This window comes from Symphalangus syndactylus, chromosome 13 (genome assembly GCF_028878055.3).
Source record: "Symphalangus syndactylus isolate Jambi chromosome 13, NHGRI_mSymSyn1-v2.1_pri, whole genome shotgun sequence".
Classification (NCBI taxonomy): Eukaryota; Metazoa; Chordata; class Mammalia; order Primates; family Hylobatidae; genus Symphalangus; species Symphalangus syndactylus.
In genome coordinates, this window is record NC_072435.2 from 40,078,227 (window position 1) to 40,097,659 (window position 19,433).

Here is a 19,433-nt window from a genome sequence, read left to right on the forward strand (position 1 = left end):
ACCTCGTGATCCGCCCGCCTCGGCCTCCCAAAATGCTGTGATTACAGGCGTGAGCCACCACACCCGGCCCCAGCTCTGCCTCTTACAGGCGGTACCACTTTGGGCAAGGGCAGCCCCCATCTGGGCCTCGGTTGCCCATCTGTGGAAAGGGCAGTATTCACTTCATTGGCCTGCTGGGAAGAATCTGAGATGATGATAGGCCTTCCTGGGACCAGGAAGAAGGTTCCAAAATACAGCTGTGAAGAACTCTACCCTGGGCCCCCACCCTTCTAGATAAAGAGAATAGTCCCTGCCTCAGGGGTTGCTCTGGTCTGGATGGGAGATGAGGCTTATACATGTCTATGAGTGGATGAATGAGTGAATGAATAAATGTGAATGTTGCGTATTCCAGAGCAAGTCCCTCCCCAACCCCTTCCCCCTCTTTTTCTAGGACAGGAACTCTTTCCCCAATACCCTCCTTTTTTAGAGATGAAGTCTCTCTCTGTTGCACAGGCTGGAGTGCAGTGGCACCATCATAGCTCATTGCAGCCTTGAACTCCTGGGCTCAAGCGATCCTTTTGCTTCAGCCTCCCAAGTAGCTGGGACTATAGGCACTCACCACCACACCTGGCTAATTTATTTATTTATTTATTTATTTATTTTATTTTATTTTTTTTTTTTTTTGAGACGGAGTCTCGCTCTGTCGCCCAGGCTGGAGTGCAGTGGCGCAATCTCGGCTCACTGCAAGCTCCGCCTCCCGGGTTCACGCCATTCTCCTGCCTCAGCCTCTCCAAGAAGCTGGGACTACAGGCGCCCGCCACTAATTTTTTTTTTTTATTTTATTTTTGTAGAGACAGTGTCTCACTCTGTTGCCCAGGCTGGTCTTGAACTCCTGGCCTCAAGCGATCCTCCTGCCTCGGCCTCCCAAAGTGCTGGGATTACAGGCTTGAGCCACCGTGCCTGGCCCCCCTTGCCCCTTTTCTGTAAGAAGGGCTGGCCGGCAGGGGGGCAGGCGGCACACAAGGGGCATCAACAGAGCTGACTGCCCGCCCCACCCCATGGAGGTATGATTACTAGATTGCAATGAACTCCCATTCTCTCCCCTGCACTTGTCTCTCCATCCCCACTCTGGGGGAAGACTTCCTTTGGGAGAGGTTAGGTATAGACTAGGGCTGGCCCCTCTAACCTTTGGTGGGGTTGGGGCTGGGGGGAGTGGTCCTGGAGACATCCAGTCTCCTGGACCTGGAACCAGACTTTCTGGGCTGAGACCTGAAGGCAGCTGGACGATGTGGGAGGGTGAACCTGTCAAGGAGAAACTGAGGCAGGACTGTGGTGGAGGGGGCTGAAAGGAAGTGAGGGGTGCACGATCAGGTGGGGAAGGGCCATGGCCCCATAAGGGTTAAGGTCTGGGCTTGGAAGGGGGCCAGTCAAAGGTTTCTCCATCCCCCTCTCAGACTGGGGTGGGGGATAAATAAACAGAATGAGAAATCTGTCAGCTCAGCCCGGGCCAATGGGAGGCTGCCTGGCGCCATGGTTTGCCCTGATGTGACCTTCCTCTACCAGCCGCGGTGGCCACTGCGGGCAGGGCAGTGTGTGGAGCCTCAGCCAGGGTACGATCATTCCTGCCTTGTGCATGCTCTTATACCTGGGCGGGAGGAGGGGGGATGTCTTGGGGGGAGTATGAGGTGATAATCTGTGCAAGGATCTTTGGGAGATCCGGGGAGCCCCATCCTTTGTACAGCTTGCATGTGGTCTGTGCACCTGGCCTGTATACATGCTTGTGCCTCGTGGTCCCAGGTACACGTCCCCACGTGCCCCTGAATTGCATGTGTGTCCATGTGGACCCCTGTGGCTCTGGGACCTGCTGGGGGTCTTGTGCATGTGGCTGTTGGTTGTGTTTCTCTGCCTCTGCGACTGGTCCATTTGACCCGAGTGGCTGTGCATATATGTGTGTGTCTGTGAACTTTGTGGATCTGTGTGTGTCTGTCTCCATGGGTGTGTTCTGGTTCTATATCCATGTGTTAGGTTATTTTGTGTGTGTCACGGTGTTCCTGTGGCTGTGTACCTGGGGTACTGTGTGTGTATATGTTGGGTCTGTGGATACCCCAGTGCGTCTGTGATCTCCTGCGTGTCCGTGTGTCTTGTGTGAGCTGTGTGCGCCCGGGGTTCAGCCGTGTTTCTGCATATTTCGGTTCCAAGGACCTTCCCTCCTGCCCTGGATGTGGTGTGTCTGTGTATCTTGCATGTGTCTGGTGCCCCCGGGTGTCCCTCTGTGTGTAGCTGGGTTTTATGACCACCCCCGTGCGGCCCGGCACGCCTGCACGTCCTGCCACCCCCTCCCTTGGGTGTGTGTCTCGCAGCCCCCTGCACACCGTTCCCTATGTCTGTGGCCCGCGTGCCTTTGTGCGCGTGTGCTCCCCCCGGCGCCTTTGAGGTCTGCGTGCGTCTGGGTCCCTGCGTGTGCCCGCCCGCGCCCCCGTGTCCCTGATTCCCCCGCGCGGGCCCCGGGAGCTGCGTCTTGGAGACCCACGGGCATCCCCCGAGTGCGTCCCGGTGCGCCTGGCGGGAGGCCTTGGGGCGCGCACGGCCGCCGCTGGACCCACCGCCCGGCGCGGCGCGGGGAGGAGGGGGGGGGCGGCGGCGGGGAGCGCGGGCACGTCACCGAGACAGACAGGCGGGCGGGCGGGAGGCGGCGGCCACGGGTTCGAGCCGGCGCCGGAGCCCCGCGGCCCCCTCCCCCCCCCGCCCACGGCCCTAGGGAGCCCCCGCCCGGCCCCGGAGCCGCCGAAATGCAATTTCCCGTGCAGGCGCCTCGGGCCCGGGGGGCTTTTCCGGGCGGGTTTTGGAAAGAAGAGGGGGAAATGCGGTGGCGGCCCCAATCGAGGTGAGCGCGGGCGCCGGGGGCACGGGCGGGGCGGGGGCAGCCCGCGGGCAGGGGGCGCGGCGGGGCGGGGCGGGAAGCGGCCGCAGTCCCCTCGCGCACCTGCTTGCAGCCCCGGGGCGGGCACCCCGGCCTCTGCGGCCCGGCCCTCCATTGTTGTTGGGGCTTGGAAGGGGGGCGGGGAGGCCCCGGCGGCATCTCTGTGTCTCGCCTTTCCGGAGAGGGGGCGCCGGGAGGGTCGGACTTTGCAAAGGGGACAGACCCCCGAGTCCCGGAGCCGGGGCCGCCAGGGGAAGGGCAAGCGGAGATGCCCCCGCGGGGCGGGGACGCGCAATGGGGGGCGTGGGGACAGCGGCGCCCCGACCGCCCGACACCTGACCGCGCGCGGGGAGGCCACTGGCCGGGGCGGCGGCGAGCTTTGTTCTTGGGGGCGCGGGGCGGGTGGGGCGCTCGGAAATCGAATGCCAGGACAGAGTCCAGCCCGGCGCGCGCGCGTTCGTGAAGGCTGCCCCGGCCAAGTTCATGGGCGCTCGGGCCTGCGGAGACCGATCCCGGCGGGGGCCCAGCTCAGGCCTGGCCGCGGGCCGGGGGTGCTGCAGCCGCGCCGCCTCCGGAAGCCCTGGCGCCCTGCGCGGGCCGCCCCTCCGGCCTGTCATTACCGGCAGCAGCTGCAGGGTATTTACTGGGGCCAAGGTTTGCGAACAGGAACGCGCCCTCCAAAACTGGCCATAAAAACGAAAAATGGCCCCGAATCCCACTGCCAGGGAGCCCTTTTAAAGCTACAGGGCGCCTTTCACAGCGACCTGCCCTGGAGGGCAGGCTGGGGGTGGAGGGGTGAAGACACCTCATTGGCTGATAGGGACTGAGACGTCCCCCCCATGGCCCCACACTTAGGTTCCCCTCCCCCCATCTCCTTCCCTACCCATTCCACACCCCTGGACCTCTCACAGATGCATTAACCCAGCCACGATTAGATATTCCCAAGGCCCTGATGGAGACCCCCAAAATTACACGCTATACACAGATATACAGCACCCCCATTAATACACAGCCCAAAGTGATGCTGACACATACAGTCCCCACAATAACACTGCCACGTGTGTAGACACGTCACCCACAAGGGCTCGGACATCCAGAGATAGTGCCCATTGAAAGGCTGCCACACAGAAATGAAGCCACCAACGAAGGCAGCTACAACATAGACACAGCCTTTCGCATAAACACTGACACACAGAAGTGGGTGTTCACACACAGCATGTCACTCAGGGTAGCAATGACAAACGCAGATCCCGGGGGCACCAGACACATGCAAGATACACAGACACACCACATCCAGGGCAGGAGGGAAGGTCCTTGGAACCGAAATATGCAGAAACACGGCTGAACCCCGGGCGCACACAGCTCACACAAGACACACGGACACGCAGGAGATCACCAGTCAGGCACACACAGACTCTGACTCCATTGTTCACAATACCTGGGACACACACAGACATCCATGTGTCCTCCCAAGCAAGTTCACTCCTGCACACTCACAGTCACCCACAGTCACCCCCCACCCCGCCACACACACACACAAACACACACACACACACAGATGGTACAAGGCCTGCAGAAACACTCAACATCTGACAGCAGGTCACACAGTCATCTTTTTAATTTTTATTTACTTATTTATTTTGAGATGGAGTCCCTCTTGGCTGCCCAGGTTGGAATGCCTTGGCACGATCTCCCGGGTTCAAGCAATTCTCTTGCCTCAGCCTCCTGAGTAGCTGCGATTACAGGCGCACGCCACCACACCAGGCTAATTTTTGTATTTTTAGTAGAGACGGGGTTTCACCATGTTGGCCAGGCTGGTCTTGAACTCCTGACCTCAGGGAATCCGCTGGCTTCAGCCTCCCAAAGTGCTGGGATTACAGGTGTGAGCTGCTGCACCCAGCCACCGTTTCTTTTTTATTTTTTTATTTTTTTTTTGAGACCGGGTCTCACTCTGCTGCCTAGGCTGGAGTGCAGTGGCGCGATCTAGGCCCACCTCCTGGGCTCAAGCAATCCTCCCACCTCAGCTTCCCAAGTAGCTGGGAGTACAGGTGCACACCACCACACGTGGGTAATTTTTGTATTTTTTGTAGAGATGGAGTTTTGCCGGTTGCCCAGGCTCGTCTCCAACTCGTGAGCTCTAGCTGTCCACCCACCTCGGCCTCCCAGAACACCAAGCCACCGTATGCCTGGCCCAAATTTTTGTTTGTTTTGTTTTTTGAGACAGGGTCTGGCTCTGTCGCCCAGGCTGGAGTTCAGTGGCACGATCATAGCTCACAGCAGCCTCAAACTTGCAGGCTCAAGTGATCCTCCCACATTAGCCTCCCGAGTAGTGGGTCTCAGTAATCTTGACATACACACATACCGACCACCCCCACCCAAGAGCACAACTGCACACATGGACACACAGTTGTCCACAGTAAAATGGATCCTCCTAGCCACCCACAAAGACACTGTCACCCACAAAGATATATGAGCACGAACCCAGTGGTCATATGCCCATCGTCACCTACGCTGAGACTTGTTTAGGCACTCAGACACCTGCACATCTACAATAATACTGACATACACACAGACACAATAACACATGCATACACACTGGCGTGCACAGACTCAGGGGGAAGTGACACACGGGCAGGCAGAAATCCTGTCACCTGGATGCCCACAAACCCAATACTCTGTCTCCAAAAAAAAAAAAAAAAAAAAAGAGTCTTGCTCTGTCACCCAGGCTGGAGTGCAGTGGCACAATCTCAGCTCACTGCAATCTCCACCTCCCAAGTTCAAGTGATTCTCCTGCCTCAGCCTCCTGAGTAGCTGGGATTACAGGCGCCCACTACCATGCCTGGCTAATTTTTGTATTTTTAGTAGAGACGGGGTTTCACAATGTTGTCCAGGCTGGTCTTGAACTCCTGACCTCAGGTGATCCACCCACCTCGGTCTCCCAAAGTGCCGGGATTACAGGCGTAAGCCACTGCGCCCGGCCCCAGTACTCATTTATTGAGCATCTGTTATGTACCCGGCACTGTTCTAGCACTGGGGATGCAGCTGTGAACAAGAGGGAAATCTGAATGAGCACAGTGGTTCACGCCTGTAATCTCAGCACTTTGGGAGGCCGAGGTGGCAGGATCACTTGAGACCAGGAGTTCAAAAAAAATATTAGCTGGGCGTGGTGGTGTGCGCCTATAGTCCCAGGTATTAGGGAGGCTGAGGCGGGAGGATCACTTGAGCCCAGGAGTTTGAGGCTGCAGTGAGCTATGATGGCACCACTGCACTCTAGCCTGGGTGACAGCGAGACCTAGTCTCTTAAAAAAAAAAAAAAAAGAGTGAAATCCCTTTCCTCCCACACCTGACATTTTAATGGGGAATGGGATGGGGGGGACACCATGACTGGATGATACACAGACTCCAGTCACTCATAGTGACACCAACAGACACCAGACACCCACGCACACTGGCTCACACGTCGACCTGGAATTACGCACAATTAGCCTGATATACACCCACAGGAACGCTGACATCCACACACAAACAGAAGCCCACAGGAACTCACACACACACACACAGCTGGTGGAGAGACAGCCACCTGCTATAGCACACTCCCACCTGGACTTACAGACACCCACAGAACCCCCCAAAATAGCTCAGCAAAGTAGCTTGGACCTGAAGCCCCTATTTATAGACCCATAGAAACATCCTACAAGAGTTCTTGAGACAGAGCCCACCTGACCCCAGACCCAGGGTCACCCAGCACCATAAGCCTCAGTAGAAGTGTCTGAATTTCCCTTATTAAAAATTTTTTTTGATTTATTTTTTGTAGAGATGAGGTCTCGCTGCGTTGCCCAGGCTGATCTCGAACTCCTGGGCTCAAGTGATCCTCCTGCCTCGGCCTCCCAAAGCGTTGGGACTATGGGCGTGAGCCACCGTGCCCGGCCTGAATTCTCCTTCAGCTTGGCCCCTCCATAGCCCCCAATCCCAATCCTGGAGAAGCCAGAACCTCCTCGCCTTCCCCAGCCCTGGCCTCACATCTGGCAGGCCTGGGAAGGAAGCTGGGCTCCTAGCCCACCTACCGCCCACGGGCTGGGTGGGACAGAGGAGCCCCTTGTCTGAGGACCCCTGGCATGAAAGACTCCCGCAGCTGGAAAGGAAGTGGGGGAGACGGCCTGCGGAGGGTGGGGTGGGAACCTCAGAGCCCACGCAGGTATCACTGAAATGAGGCACCCCTGCTTGCCAGTCTAGACAGCCTGGGCCATCACCGTGACCCCGCGGAGACCCCCACAGGGCTCTTGGTGTTGCTGGAACCGCCATAATGGGCTCTTTGTCTGCCAGGTCCTGACCACCTCCTCCCCCGTGTCCCCCTTCCAGGCCCAAGTACACACACACACATGTGCACGCGCACACACACACACACAGTTACATACAACACACAGATACACAGGAGCATATATATAGGAACTCATGCGTGAACATACAGACACCCCCAACCCCCATGCACCAAGGCTCAGGGTCGAGATCGAGAGGAGACAGCTTACCACCTCCCACCCTGAGGGACTTCAAAGTCAAGACTTCAAGAATCACAGGCAGGACACACAGGCCACCAGACACCCCTGGGAGCTTGGAGACGCTGACCTTCTAGCCACGCCCACCTTGTTCTTCAACTTTTTTTTTTTTTTTTTTGAGACAGGGTCTCACTCCTGTAGCCTGGGCTGGAGTGCAGTGGCGTGACTGCATCTCACTCACTGCAGCCTTGACTTCTCTGGCTTCCGTGATCCTCCCACCTCAGCCTCCCAAATAGCTGGGACTACAGGCGCACACCACCATGCCCGGCTAAGTTTTTGTATTTTTAGTTGAGTCAGGGTTTCGCCATGTTGCTCAGGCCGGTCTCGAACTCCTGTCCTCAGTCAGTCTTCCTGCTTTGGCCTCCCAAAGCAGTGGGATGACGAGCATGAGCCACCCGGCGTCCAGCCTTGTTCTTCAGCTTGTCGGTAGAGCTGCCTCCATCCATCCATCCATCCATCCATCACTTGCTCATCTGCCTCTGCTAGGACTTCTCACCTCTGACTCTGATACCCCAACTTGTGCCAGCTGCCCTGCACCTTCCTGGTGCTAAGTGTGGCGGGGTGGGGGCAGGGCCCTGGAATAGCGTGGCTTCTTTTTTTTTTTTTTTTTTTTTTTGAGATGGAGTCTCACTTTGTCACTCAGGCTGGAGTGCAGTGGCTTAATCTCGGCTCACTGCAATTTCTGCCTCCCAGGTTCAAGCAATTTTCATGCCTCAGCCTCCCAAGTAGCTAGGACTACAGGTGTGTGCCACCATGCCTGGCTACTTTTTTTTTGTTTGTTTGTATTTTTAGTAGAGATGGGGTTTCACCATGTTGGTTAGGCTGGTCTCGAACTCCTGACCTCAAGTGATCTGCCCGCCTCGGCCTCCCAAAGTGCTGGGATTACAGGCATGAGCCACCGTGCCCTGCTCATAACATGGCTTTTAGAGGGCCATCCCCTACACCCCACTTATCCCCAGCTCCCCTACCCAGAAAGACCCTCCCAGCTGCACTGGGGTCAGGTGAGGGGTCCCAGGAACTAAGGATAAAGAAGAAGCAAAATGAAGGCCCTGAAAGACACCCCTACCCCCCATGCACAGAGGCTCAGGGTCACAAGTAGGAGGAGACAGCTTGTCACCTCCCACTCTGAGGGACTTCAAAGTCAAACCAGCAGACAGCTTCAGCCAGACAAGCAGGGCAGGGCTGCAGACTCCCTCAGGGGACAGGAGGGGACAGGCACCATAGTCACCAGTCACAGACAGGGGAGATGGGGGGTAAACAGCTAGACACACATACAGGCAGATCCAGACAGTATGAGGCAGGTGCACGGGCTGGGCAGGAGACCCAGACCCATAACAGATGTGTGAGGGGCATAGCCCGACCCAGACAGACGACCCTGGGATGACCAAGAGACAGGTGGACCCAGATGGACACTGAGGGCCGGAAGCCTGCACGGACCACAGGCAAAGAAGAGAGACAGTCAGACCCAGGATTGGGGCTGCCGGCCTCCTGTCGCCCCAGCCCCAGCTTCCTGGCCTTCAAGACCAGCCCCCTCCTCCACTATGGTCTTGTGTCTTGTCTTAGGGAGAAACCTCACAGGGAACAACCTCCTTGGCAGTTCAAGGCCAAAGCCCTCAGAGGGAGGAGTGGGAGGCAGAGAGGACACACAGGAGGTGTCTGGGGAACCCCCTCCAACATAGCCAGAATGTCTCCTGCCTGATGACCCGCCGCCCCCAACACTACAGCTGTTCACAGTCATCAAGAAGAAAGAGTCCGGTGGGACGAGGTGGCTCACGCCTGTAATCCCAGAACTTTGGGAGGCCCAGGAGTTCGCGACCAGCCTGGGCAACATAGTGAGATCTCATCTCTACAAAACTTTTTTTTGTTTGTTTGTTTTTGTTTTAAGTTAGCCAGGCCAGGCACCTGTGATCCCAGGTACTTGGGAAGCTAAGGTGGGAAGATTGGTTGAGGCTGTGAGGTCGAGGCTGCAGTGAGCTGTGATTGCGCCACTGCACTCCAGCCTGGGCAACACAGCGAGACTCCGTCTCAAAACAAAACAACAACAAAAAGAGAGAGAGAGAGAATAAAGATTTTTCTTTTTTAAAGAAACAGGGTTTTAAAGAACCACTGCTGGGTGCAGTGGTTCATGCCTGTAATCCCAGCACTTTGGGAGGCCCAGGAGTTGGAGACCAACCTGGCCAACATAGTGAAACCCCGTCTCTACTAAAAATACAAAAATTAGCTGGGCATAGTGGCAGGTGCCTGTAGTCCCAGCTACTCGGGAAGCTGAGGCAGGAGAACTGCTTGAACCCGGGAGGTGGAAATTGCAGTGGGCGAAGATCGCGCCACTGCACTCCAGCCTGGGTGACAGAGCAAGACTCCATCTCAAAAAAAAAAAAAAAAAAAGAAAAAAGAAAAGAGAGAAAGAGAGAGAGATGGGAGTCTCACTGTTTTCCAAGCTAGTCTCAACTTCTGTGCTCCAGCCATCCTCCTGCCTCCCAACTAGCTGGGACTACAGGCAAGAACCAAGCTTTTGAGGAACCTTGAGACTTCTGGACTAACAGAGCCACTTACCTTCTCGGTCCACAAAATGGGTATATCCTACTCATGGCGTGATGAATGTAGCGTTATCATCAGTAATGTAATTATTAACACCTGTGCTCCCAATTCACTCTCCTTCCCAAGTCCTAGGCGTTCTCCTTCTTAGAATGATGATCCACAAGGCAGGGGACCGGCCACCTCCCTCGGAAGGGCCTGGACACCTGGGGTGGAGGTGGCGGATAAAGAGAAGCCGATCAGGCCCCCCCACTCTACAGCCTGAATGGGAGGATCTGCCGGACGTGGCGGATGAGCTGCGAGAGAGGGCGCCCCACTCCAGCTCCAGACAGGGGTGGGAACGTGAACCCGACCCGGGGCGGGTGAGAGGGCGGGTTCTGGGGAAAGGGCTCTAGAAGGTGCTCGGAGGCGGGAGGGGGGCTTCGGGAGGGCGAGTTAGCCGGGATCGGGCTTTGAGGGGCCCTACGAAGTTCGGTTTGGGGGCGTGCCCGGTCGGGGCGGACCTTAGTAGGGGGCTGGGCTTCGTGGGGTCAGGACGCAGTCCGGGGCGTCTATAGAGCAGGCTTTTGTGGAGGGCTCTAAGGGGGCGGGCCCTAGGGGAGCTGAGCTCTTTGAAGACCGGCTTAGGGGCTTGGCGGTGGGCTCCGTGGGAGTCTATATGGGCGGGTTTTAGAGGGAGTGTGTTCTGGGGAACAGGTCAAAAGCTACGGGGCTCTAAGGGGCAGGGCCTGGGGTGAGGCCTTGGCTGGTGGCTCCAGACTGTGGGTGGGGCTCTCGGGGGCGCGGCCTCGGGGGCTGGACCGAGTCCTATCGCCACCACCGGGAGGGGTGTCGTGGGGGAGGTGGTTCATCCAGCTCGGCACACTTGGGGGTCCCTCATGTGCCTTGGGGTTATGCCAGGCGGTTATTTTGGGCCTCAGTATTCCCCTCGGTGAAATGCCAGGGGCCAGGAAATTACTTATTTTTTGCGACAACGGGGTCTCGCCCTGTCACCCAGGCTGGAATACAGTGGCGCGATCACGGCTCACTGCAGCCTCGAACTCTTGGGGTCCAAGCGATCCTCCCATCTCAGCCTCCTAAGTAGCTGAGACTACAGGCTCACTACACCACACCCAGCTAATTTTTTTGTAGGGACAGGAATCTCGCTGCGTTGCCCAGGCTGGTCTCCATCTCCTGGGCTCAAAAGAGCCTCCCGCCTCAGCTTCCCAAAATACTGAATTACAGGCGTGAGCCGCAGCACCCGGCCATGCCCAGGAAATCTGAATGCACCTTCCTAGGCCGTCCGCAGACCCAGGTCGGGGGCGAAGGCGCGCTCGCCCATCCCTAGTCACTGCTTGGCTTCCGGGGGGTGGGAGATAGGGGTGCGTACCTGCAGGCCTGGGGGCACCCGGGGCGTGGGGGTGGTCGCCGAACTCTGTGCGATCACTGGAGGAAAGGACTGGGGGTCATTTGAGGGATGAGGAAATGGAGAGGGGGCGCCGCAGCCGGTTTTGGGGCCCAAGGGGCAGCCCCCACGTGGCTGCGCGGACTCCCTCCGGAAGTGCCCTAGTTCCGATGCTGTGCGACCGCGCACGCGGGGCGAGCGGCGCCCTCTCTGAACCTCCTGCCTCTCCCCTGTCTAGTGGGGCCCCAGTGCACTTGCAAAGTGGAGAGACCTGACGACCCCCCACCCCCAAGCGCCCACTCACGCTGTTGTGATTCCTAAGCCATCGTGCCCGGAACTCAGTGAAGCTCCCAGAACGTATTACATTGTATTAAAATGGCTTGTTTATCTCCACGTTGCATCAGTGCCCTCGGGGCCAGGATCCTTGGTTGCCAGACTTCCCGGGGCCACTTGGAATGCCTCCTCCACCTCGGACTAGCAGTGGCTTTTGGCCTCAGTCTCCCCAGTTGACAAAGGGGGGGGTAATCTGTACCTCCAGGACCACTTTGTGAATTACTTAGGGAGCGGGCTTGAGGCCAGCACTCCCCTGCACTGCTACATCTCCATCCCCATAGCAAAGGCTACATTTTATTTACTATCATTTATATTTGCCTTGTGTTTTTCCCAGATCTAGGTGCAAACAGCACCTGAAAAGCGTTTGTTGATTTCATGAGACGCAAGGGGTCCCTTACTCTCTCCTCCTCTCCCTCTTCACACTCTCTGGTTCCCTGCCACCTACCCCAACCCCGACTCCAGGTCCCGGAAAATTTGCCAAGGGTTTGGGGGAACATTCAACCTGTCGGTGAGTTTGGGCAGCTCAGGCAAACCATCGACCGTTGAGTGGACCCTGAGACCTGGAATTGCCATCCTCCTGCCGGTGACTCTGACCTTCCAGATCTAGGGGGGCCAGGGGAGCCCCCAATCCAGCCTGGGCACATCCCCTCCCCTAGGCCACAGCCAAGGTCACAATCAACATTCATTGTTGTCGGTGGGTTGTGAGGACCCAGGCCAGACCCACCGGGGGATGAATGTCACTGTGGCTGGGCCAGACACGGCTTAAGGGGAATGGGGACTGGGGACAGGACCCCCCACCACCAAAGTCACTCAGCCTGTTTTTTGCCCTGACCCCAACCACTCCTCTTTGGAGAGGAGAGCTGGTGTCTAGGATCTGGATGGACTCTGGCTGGATTTGGGACTAAATATTAGAGGGTTGGGGGTAAACAGGCTGGGGCAGAGCAGCTAAAATCCCCTCTTCTTTTTTTTTTTTTTTTTTTTTTTAAGACAGAGTCTCACTCTGTTGCCTAGGCTGGAGTACAGTAGCTCAATCTCAGCTCACTGCAACCTCTGCCTCCAGGGTTTGAGTGATTCTCCAGCCTCAGCCGCCCAAGTAGCTGGGATTACCGGCATCTGCCACCACGGTGGGCTAATTTTTGTATTTTTAATAGAGACGAGATTTCACTGTGTTGGCCAGGCTGGTCTCAAACTCCTGACCTCAAGTAATCCTCCCACCTCGGCCTCCCAAAGTGCTGGGATTACAGGCATGAGCCACTTTGCCTGGCCTAAAATCCCTTTCTGAAATGTGGGTGGTAAGTTCTGCTCCCTGGAGTGCTCCATAGTTTTGTTTTTTAAATTAGAGACAGGATCTCGCTCTTGTCACCCAGGCTGGAGTGCAATGGTGCGACCTTAGCTCACTGCAGCCTCTAATAACTGGAGTCAAGCGTTGATCCTCCCGCTTCAGCCTCCCCAGTAGCCAGAACCACGGGCACGCGCCACCACACCCAGCTTATTTCGAAAACGTGTTTTTGTAGGAACAGGGTCTCAAAATGTTGCCCAGGCTGGTCTCCAACTCCTGGGTTCAAGCAATCCTCCCTCGGCCTCTCAAAATGAGCCACAGCGCCTGGCCAATAAAAGTTTCTTAAATGAATGGATGGGTGGCTGAGCTGTGTAAGCGGCACAGCCTCTCTCCTCTGTGTCCAAGTCCTGAGCACACCCTACCCTCCTGGGACTGAGCTCAGATCTCATCTGGGGAAGGACATTGAAGATCTGTAGGTACTAGGGGTCCCCTCCTAACAGCCCAACTTGCTATCCCCCACCTCCCCACTCCAGAAGATTCTTTCTCATCCCTCTGCAGCCCCAGCCAGGAAAGGGCTCCCTCCCCAGCACCTAGCCTCAGGGGGCCCCAGTAACTAGAAGAAGGAGGCAGATCTGGTGCTTTTTGTTGTTGTTGTTGTTTTGAGACAGTCTTACTCTGTCATCCAGGCTGGAGTGCAGTGGCTTGATCTTGGCTCACTGCAACCTCTGCCTCCTGGGTTCAAGCAATTCTTCTGCCTCAGCTTCCTTTTTTTTTTTTTTTTTTTTGAGATGGAGTCTCGCTCTGTCGCCCAGGCTGGAGTGCAGTGGCGCAATCTCGGCTCACTGCAAGCTCCGCCTCCCGGGTTCACGCCATTCTCCTGCCTCAGCCTCTCCGAGTAGCTGGGACTACAGGCGCCCGCCACCACGCCCGGCTAATTTTTTGTATTTTTAGTAGAGACGGGGTTTCACCGTGGTCTCGATCTCCTGACCTTGTGATCCGCCCGCCTCGGCCTCCCAAAGTGCTGGGATTACAAGCGTGAGCCACCGCGCCCGGCCCTGCCTCAGCTTCCTGAGTAGCTGGGATCACAGGCGCCCGCCACCATGCCCAGCTAATTTTGTGTGTGTGTGTGTGTATTTTTAGTAGAGACAGGGTTTCACCATGTTGGCCAGGCTGGTCTCGAACTCTTGACCTCAGGTGATCCGCCCGTCTTGGCCTCCCAAAGTGTTGGGATTACAAGCATGAGCCACCACCCACTGGCCTGGTGCATGTCTTTATAAATAACTGGATGGGCAGGTGGCTTCACACCTCAGTTTGCTCATCCATTAAATGGGGGTTCCACTAAGACAACCGATGTGAAAACTCTTGGAGGGAGACCAGAGCTGGGGCGGGGGGGGCATGATCCTTCCCCCCTACCCGCGCAACCAGCCCAAGAGCCTGGGACTACCACACTCCTTTCAGAGACAGCTGGAGAATCAGCTACCTTCCCCCTGGACACACACACACAAAGAGCCCAGGGGCACCTGGCCACTCCCCCGCCCAGGGGAAGGAAGAAAAAGTTATAAAGAAGTTACTAAGTTAACTTCTTTAAGTTACTAGTAACTGCTAGCCTTTGGGGGTGGGGTTTCCAACCCATTCTCCCCATCCTCCAGTGGGGCTGGAGAGCTAAGGACTCCTACAAGGAGGGGAGGCAGAGTAGCCCCCCAATTCCCTGGAGGTGTGTACGTGGGGGTGTGGTGCACATCGCAGGATGCCCCCACACAGGCCCTGTGTCCTGTAGTCCCCCAGCACAGCCAGAGGCCATACAGCCCTTTAGGAGGTGCATTAGTGGGGCATCAGGCCCCACCGTGACAATAAGGAACCTCCCACAGCCTGCTCCTCCCCCTTCACACCCCCTTGGAGGTAAAAGGAGGGTCGGCCAGCCCAGACTCCCAGGCTCCAGAGAGGAGAAGGAAGGGGCAGCAGAGAGGGGTCAGAAGGAGGGAGCTTAAGCCAGGCAGGGTTACTTGTCTCTGTGATTCCCTCTGCCTGGCACATGCTGCCCAGCTATGGGGACCTTTGACCTGTGGACAGATTACCTGGGTTTGGCACACCTGGTTAGGGCTCTGAGTGGGAAAGAATGTCCTGAGACCAGGCTGAGTCCCCAGCCAGAGCCAGTGCTGGAGCTGGTGTCAGCGCCGGAGCCGGTGTCAGCCCTGGAGCCGATGCCAGCACCAGAGTCGGTGCCAGTGCCAGGACCCAAGGATCAGAAGCGCAGCCTGGAGTCCTCGCCAGCTCCCGAACGCCTGTGCTCTTTCTGCAAACACAACGGCGAGTCCCGGGCCATCTACCAGTCCCACGTGCTGAAGGACGAGGCCGGCAGGGTGCTGTGTCCCATCCTGCGGGACTACGTGTGCCCCCAGTGCGGCGCCACGCGTGAGCGCGCCCACACTCGACGCTTCTGCCCACTTACTGGCCAGGGCTACACCTCCGTCTACAGCCACACCACCCGAAACTCGGCAGGCAAGAAGCTGGTCCGGCCTGACAAGGCGAAGACACAGGACACAGGCCACCGCCGAGGAGGAGGAGGAGGAGGAGCAGGTGCCTGCACAGGTGGCTGGGGGGGACCTGTCAGAGGGTAGTGGCTGATCCCCCCTGTGAAGTAAGATTAGCCCCAGTACCCACCTCCAAGGGTTAAGGGGAAGACCTTAAAGAGAGCTTAGAACCGTTATTTTATTTACGTATTTGTTTATTTATTTATCTTGAGACAGGTCTCTTTCTGTCGCTCAGGCTGGAGTGCAGTGGCGCCATCTCGGCTCACTGCAACCTCCACCTCCTGGATTCAAGCGATTCTCCTGCCTCAGCCTCCTGAGTAGCTGGGATTACAGGCGCGCGCCACCATGCCCAGCTAATTGCCATCATGTCCGGCTAAATTTTGTATTTTTAGTAGAGATGGGGTTTCACCATGTTGGCCAGGCTGATCTTGAACTCCTGACCTCGTGATCCGCCCGCCTCAGCCTCCCAAACTGCTGAGATTACAGGCGTGAGCACCGCACTGAGCCAGTTTATTTATGTATTTATTTATTTATCTTGAGACAGAGTCTCTTTCTGTCACCCAGGCTGGAGTGCAGTGGTGCGATCTTGGCTCACTGCAACCTCTGCCTTCCGGGTTCAAGCGATTCTCCTGCCTCAGCCTCCTGAGAAGCTGAGATTACAGGCGCCTGCCACCACGGCCAGCTAATTTTTGTATTTTTAGTAGAGATGTGATTTCACCATGTTGCCAGGCTGGTCTCAAACTCCCAACTTTGTGATCCGCCCTCCTCAGCCTCCCAAAGTGCTGGGATTACAGGCATCAGCTGCCGCGTCCGGCCCGCAGTGGTTATTATAGATGCAGAAAGAAGACTTTTATTTTATTTGATTGATTGATTTTTCTTCCTTTTTTTTTTTTTTTTTTTTTTTTTTTTTTTTTTTTGAGATAGAGTCTCGCTCTATCACCCAGGCTGGATGATGGAGTTCAGTGGTGCAATCTTGGCTCACTGCAACCTCTGCCTCCTGGGTTCAAGCGATTCTCCTGCCTCAGCCTCCCGAGTAGCTGGAATTACAGGCGTGCACCACCACACCTGGCGTGTTTTTTTTTTCCTCCCGTAGAAACATGGTCTTACTATGTTTCCCAGGCCAGTCTCAATCACGGCTTAGGTGATCCTCCTGCCTAGGCCTCCTAAAATGCTAGGATTCCAGGCGTGAGCCACCATGTCTGTCCCCAGTGAGGTTTTCTTTCTTTCTTTCATTTGATTATTTTTCTGAGATGGGAGTTTTACTCTGTCACTTAGGCTAGAGTGCAGTGGCGCGATCTTGGCTCACTGCAACCTCTGCCTCCCGGGTTCAAGCGATTCTCTTACCTCAGCCTCCTGAGTAGCTGGGATTACAGGCACCCGCCACCATGCCCGGCTAATTTTTGTATTTTTAGTACAGATGGAGTTTCACCATCTTGGCCAGGCTGAGTCTCGAACTCCTGACCTCGAGATCCACCTGCTTCAGCCTCCCAAAGTGCTGAGATTACAGGCATGAGCCACCGTGCCTGGCCCCCAGTGAGGTTTTAAAAGAGAAACTCATTCTAGCAACTTAAATTGCTTTTGAGGAAGTCAGCTAACAGAGGAGGGGCCAGTCTGACTAGGTGTGTTTGGGCACTGCCTCCCCCAGCAGACTGTGAGCTCCTGGAGGATAGTGACTGGGAGAGGACGACCCCTCCCATCTACTCTCAGGCAGCTTTGCAGTGAACATTTGTTAAAGTCATGAAAGGGTCAGGTGTGGTGGCTTACACCTGTAATCCCAATACTTTGGGAGGCCGAGGCAGGAGGATCACTTGAGCCCAAGAGTTTGAGACCAGCCTGGGCAACATGATGAAACCCCGTGTCTACAAAAAATTAGCTGGGCATGGTAGTGTGTGCCTGTAGTCCCAGCTACTTGGGAGGCTGACCAGGGAGGGTCGCTTGGGTCTAGGGGGCAGAGGCTGCAGTGAGCTGAGATGGTGCCACTGCACTGCAGCCTGGGCAACACAGCAAGACCTCGTCTTTAAAAAAAAAGCACTGGACATGGTGGCTCACGCCTGTAATCCCAGTACTTTGGGAAGCTGAGGCAGGTGGATCACCTGAGGTCAGGATGGTGACCTGGCCAACATGGTGAAACCCCGTCTCTACTAAAAATACAAAAAATTAACTGGGCGTGGTGGCATGCGCCTGTAATCCCTGCTACTCGGGGCTGAGACAGGAGAATCGCCAGAACCCGGGAGACAGACATCACAGTGAGCTGAAGTCACGTCACTGCACTCCAGCCTGGGCGACAGAGTGAGACTCCATCTCAAAAAAAAAAAAAAAGCATGAAAGACTGCCTCTAGGAGAAGATAGTGTTTCCTGTGAGGTTTGATGTTGTGTCACTGGGAGATGCTGGAGGCCAAAAGGACATAGGGAAGATGGTGTCATGCGGCCAGCCTTTCTGATTAACACCTTTTGGGAGTAACAGATCCGGGGACCCCAGACACGGCGGCCACAAGAGGGCACCACAGTCACAGAATCGGAACTCCTGCGCTTTGTCTCGGGCTCTAGGTCCCAGTGGGGCCACCCGGCGGAGCCAGAGACGTCACGGGGTCACTGTCTCCGGAGCAGCCCCTGGGTGGTGCCAGAGGCCCAACAGGCCCAGAGGCCAAGTCCGTGGGCAACTTGGGGAGCATTGAGTCATCGTCGCCTGTGATTAAGCATTTCTCTCCCTCCCCCTCCGCTAGGTTTCAGAGGTGCCGGGAAGTCTGAGCCTTCTCCTTCCTGCTCTCCCTCCATGTCCACCTAGGAGGCTGCCTACACCTGGGCAAGGGGACCCAGGCTCAGCTGGATTTCCAGGAAGACCCACCCTATGACGACTGCCCCCACTCCCAGACCCTCCCCACAGCCTGGGATTGAGCCCTGGGGTTGACCCGGGGTTGGCAAGGGAACAGCTGAAATTGCCCCATCCTTGGGGACCCCGCCCTTTGTGCCATCTGCCATCTCCCCAGTGCTGGGCATCCAGTCAGCCCTCAATAAATGCTTATGAATGATCAACAACAGATAAGGCCTGGTCTTGGGACAAGGTGTAGTGTGAACCTTGCTGGGAGTCCTGTACCTAGATCTCCCCTTCTCCTCGAGTTTCGTGCTGGGGTGAGTTGCTTTGTGCAGAGAAACACAAGTGGGTGCCTTGGGGTAGCTGGGGGGTTCTGGCATCTCGAAGCCAGATGGACATCGTGAGACCCTTTCTGTGGACATTTGGTCTTTCAGCCACCCCCTGCACTGACATGCAAGATGGGTGGACTCCTCCCATCCCACCCCCAGCTCTGTACTGGAGGTGGGAGCTTCATTTCAGGAAGAAATTACAGACAACTAGACAGAGCCCCCCCATCCTCATCACTAAGGAAAGTGAATGTTTATATCACCATGGATGCCCCAGTGACAAGCCAGGCAGTTTAGAGCAAGGGAGGGACATTTAGGGGGCAGTGAATGGGACCATGTCCTGGGTGGTTGGGCAGGGGTGGTGGCCTGGGTGGGCTTAGGCAGGAGAAGAATGGGGCTGTTCTGGCAGGGCAGGGGGAATGCATGTGGGGGAATCCCCACACCCCTGCCTGCCTCCTCCACCTCCAGATCTTGTCCTGTTGGGGCAACAGGTGGCAGTGCTCAGGAAGCCAGTGCGCCCACTGTGCAGTCCACATTCCTACCCCCGGTCCACAAACCAGCCCTGAGGCCTGTGGTCTGGTGGTGGGGAGCAGGAATGGAGCTTTGCTGTCCACCCTACCCTTGGCTTTCTGAGTTAAAGACTTAAATTGGAACCGGAGGCCCTGGGGGTGAGGGTGGGCTCTTGCAGACAGCTGGGTCATGGAGGGGGAAGTGGGGAGGAGGAGAAAGAAAACAGAAGGATCCCAGCAGCTCCCAGGGTCTGGGAATGGAGTTTCGGTTT

General features: G+C 56.5%; 1 protein-coding gene across 3 annotated transcripts; it reads left to right on the top strand.

The window, feature by feature from the left end:
• Window positions 1-2,168: 2,168 nt before the first annotated feature.
• On the top strand, window positions 2,169-18,557 carry NANOS3 (nanos C2HC-type zinc finger 3). 3 transcript variants are annotated; one of them, XM_063616468.1, is made up of 2 exons: window positions 2,169-2,863; window positions 18,238-18,557. In XM_063616468.1, exons 1-2 carry the CDS (start codon window positions 2,199-2,201, stop codon window positions 18,260-18,262), a joined length of 690 nt encoding a protein of 229 aa, XP_063472538.1. In that variant the 5' UTR covers window positions 2,169-2,198; the 3' UTR covers window positions 18,263-18,557. The 3 variants fall into 3 exon arrangements, with proteins under 3 accessions (XP_063472538.1, XP_055094153.1, XP_055094154.1); XM_055238178.2 differs by lacking the exon at window positions 2,169-2,863 and adding an exon at window positions 13,828-15,572; XM_055238179.2 differs by lacking the exon at window positions 2,169-2,863 and adding an exon at window positions 13,831-15,560.
• Window positions 18,558-19,433: the final 876 nt, after the last annotated feature.

Excerpts from the sequence above, each read along its gene's own strand:
- NANOS3 (XM_063616468.1), top strand. The coding sequence starts at position 2,199 with ATGTGGTGTGTCTGTGTATCTTGCATGTGTCTGGTGCCCCCGGGTGTC. Across the intron at positions 2,864-18,237 it reads CGGTGGCGGCCCCAATCGAG|GTTTCAGAGGTGCCGGGAAG; the intron begins GTGAGCGCGGGC and ends CCCCTCCGCTAG.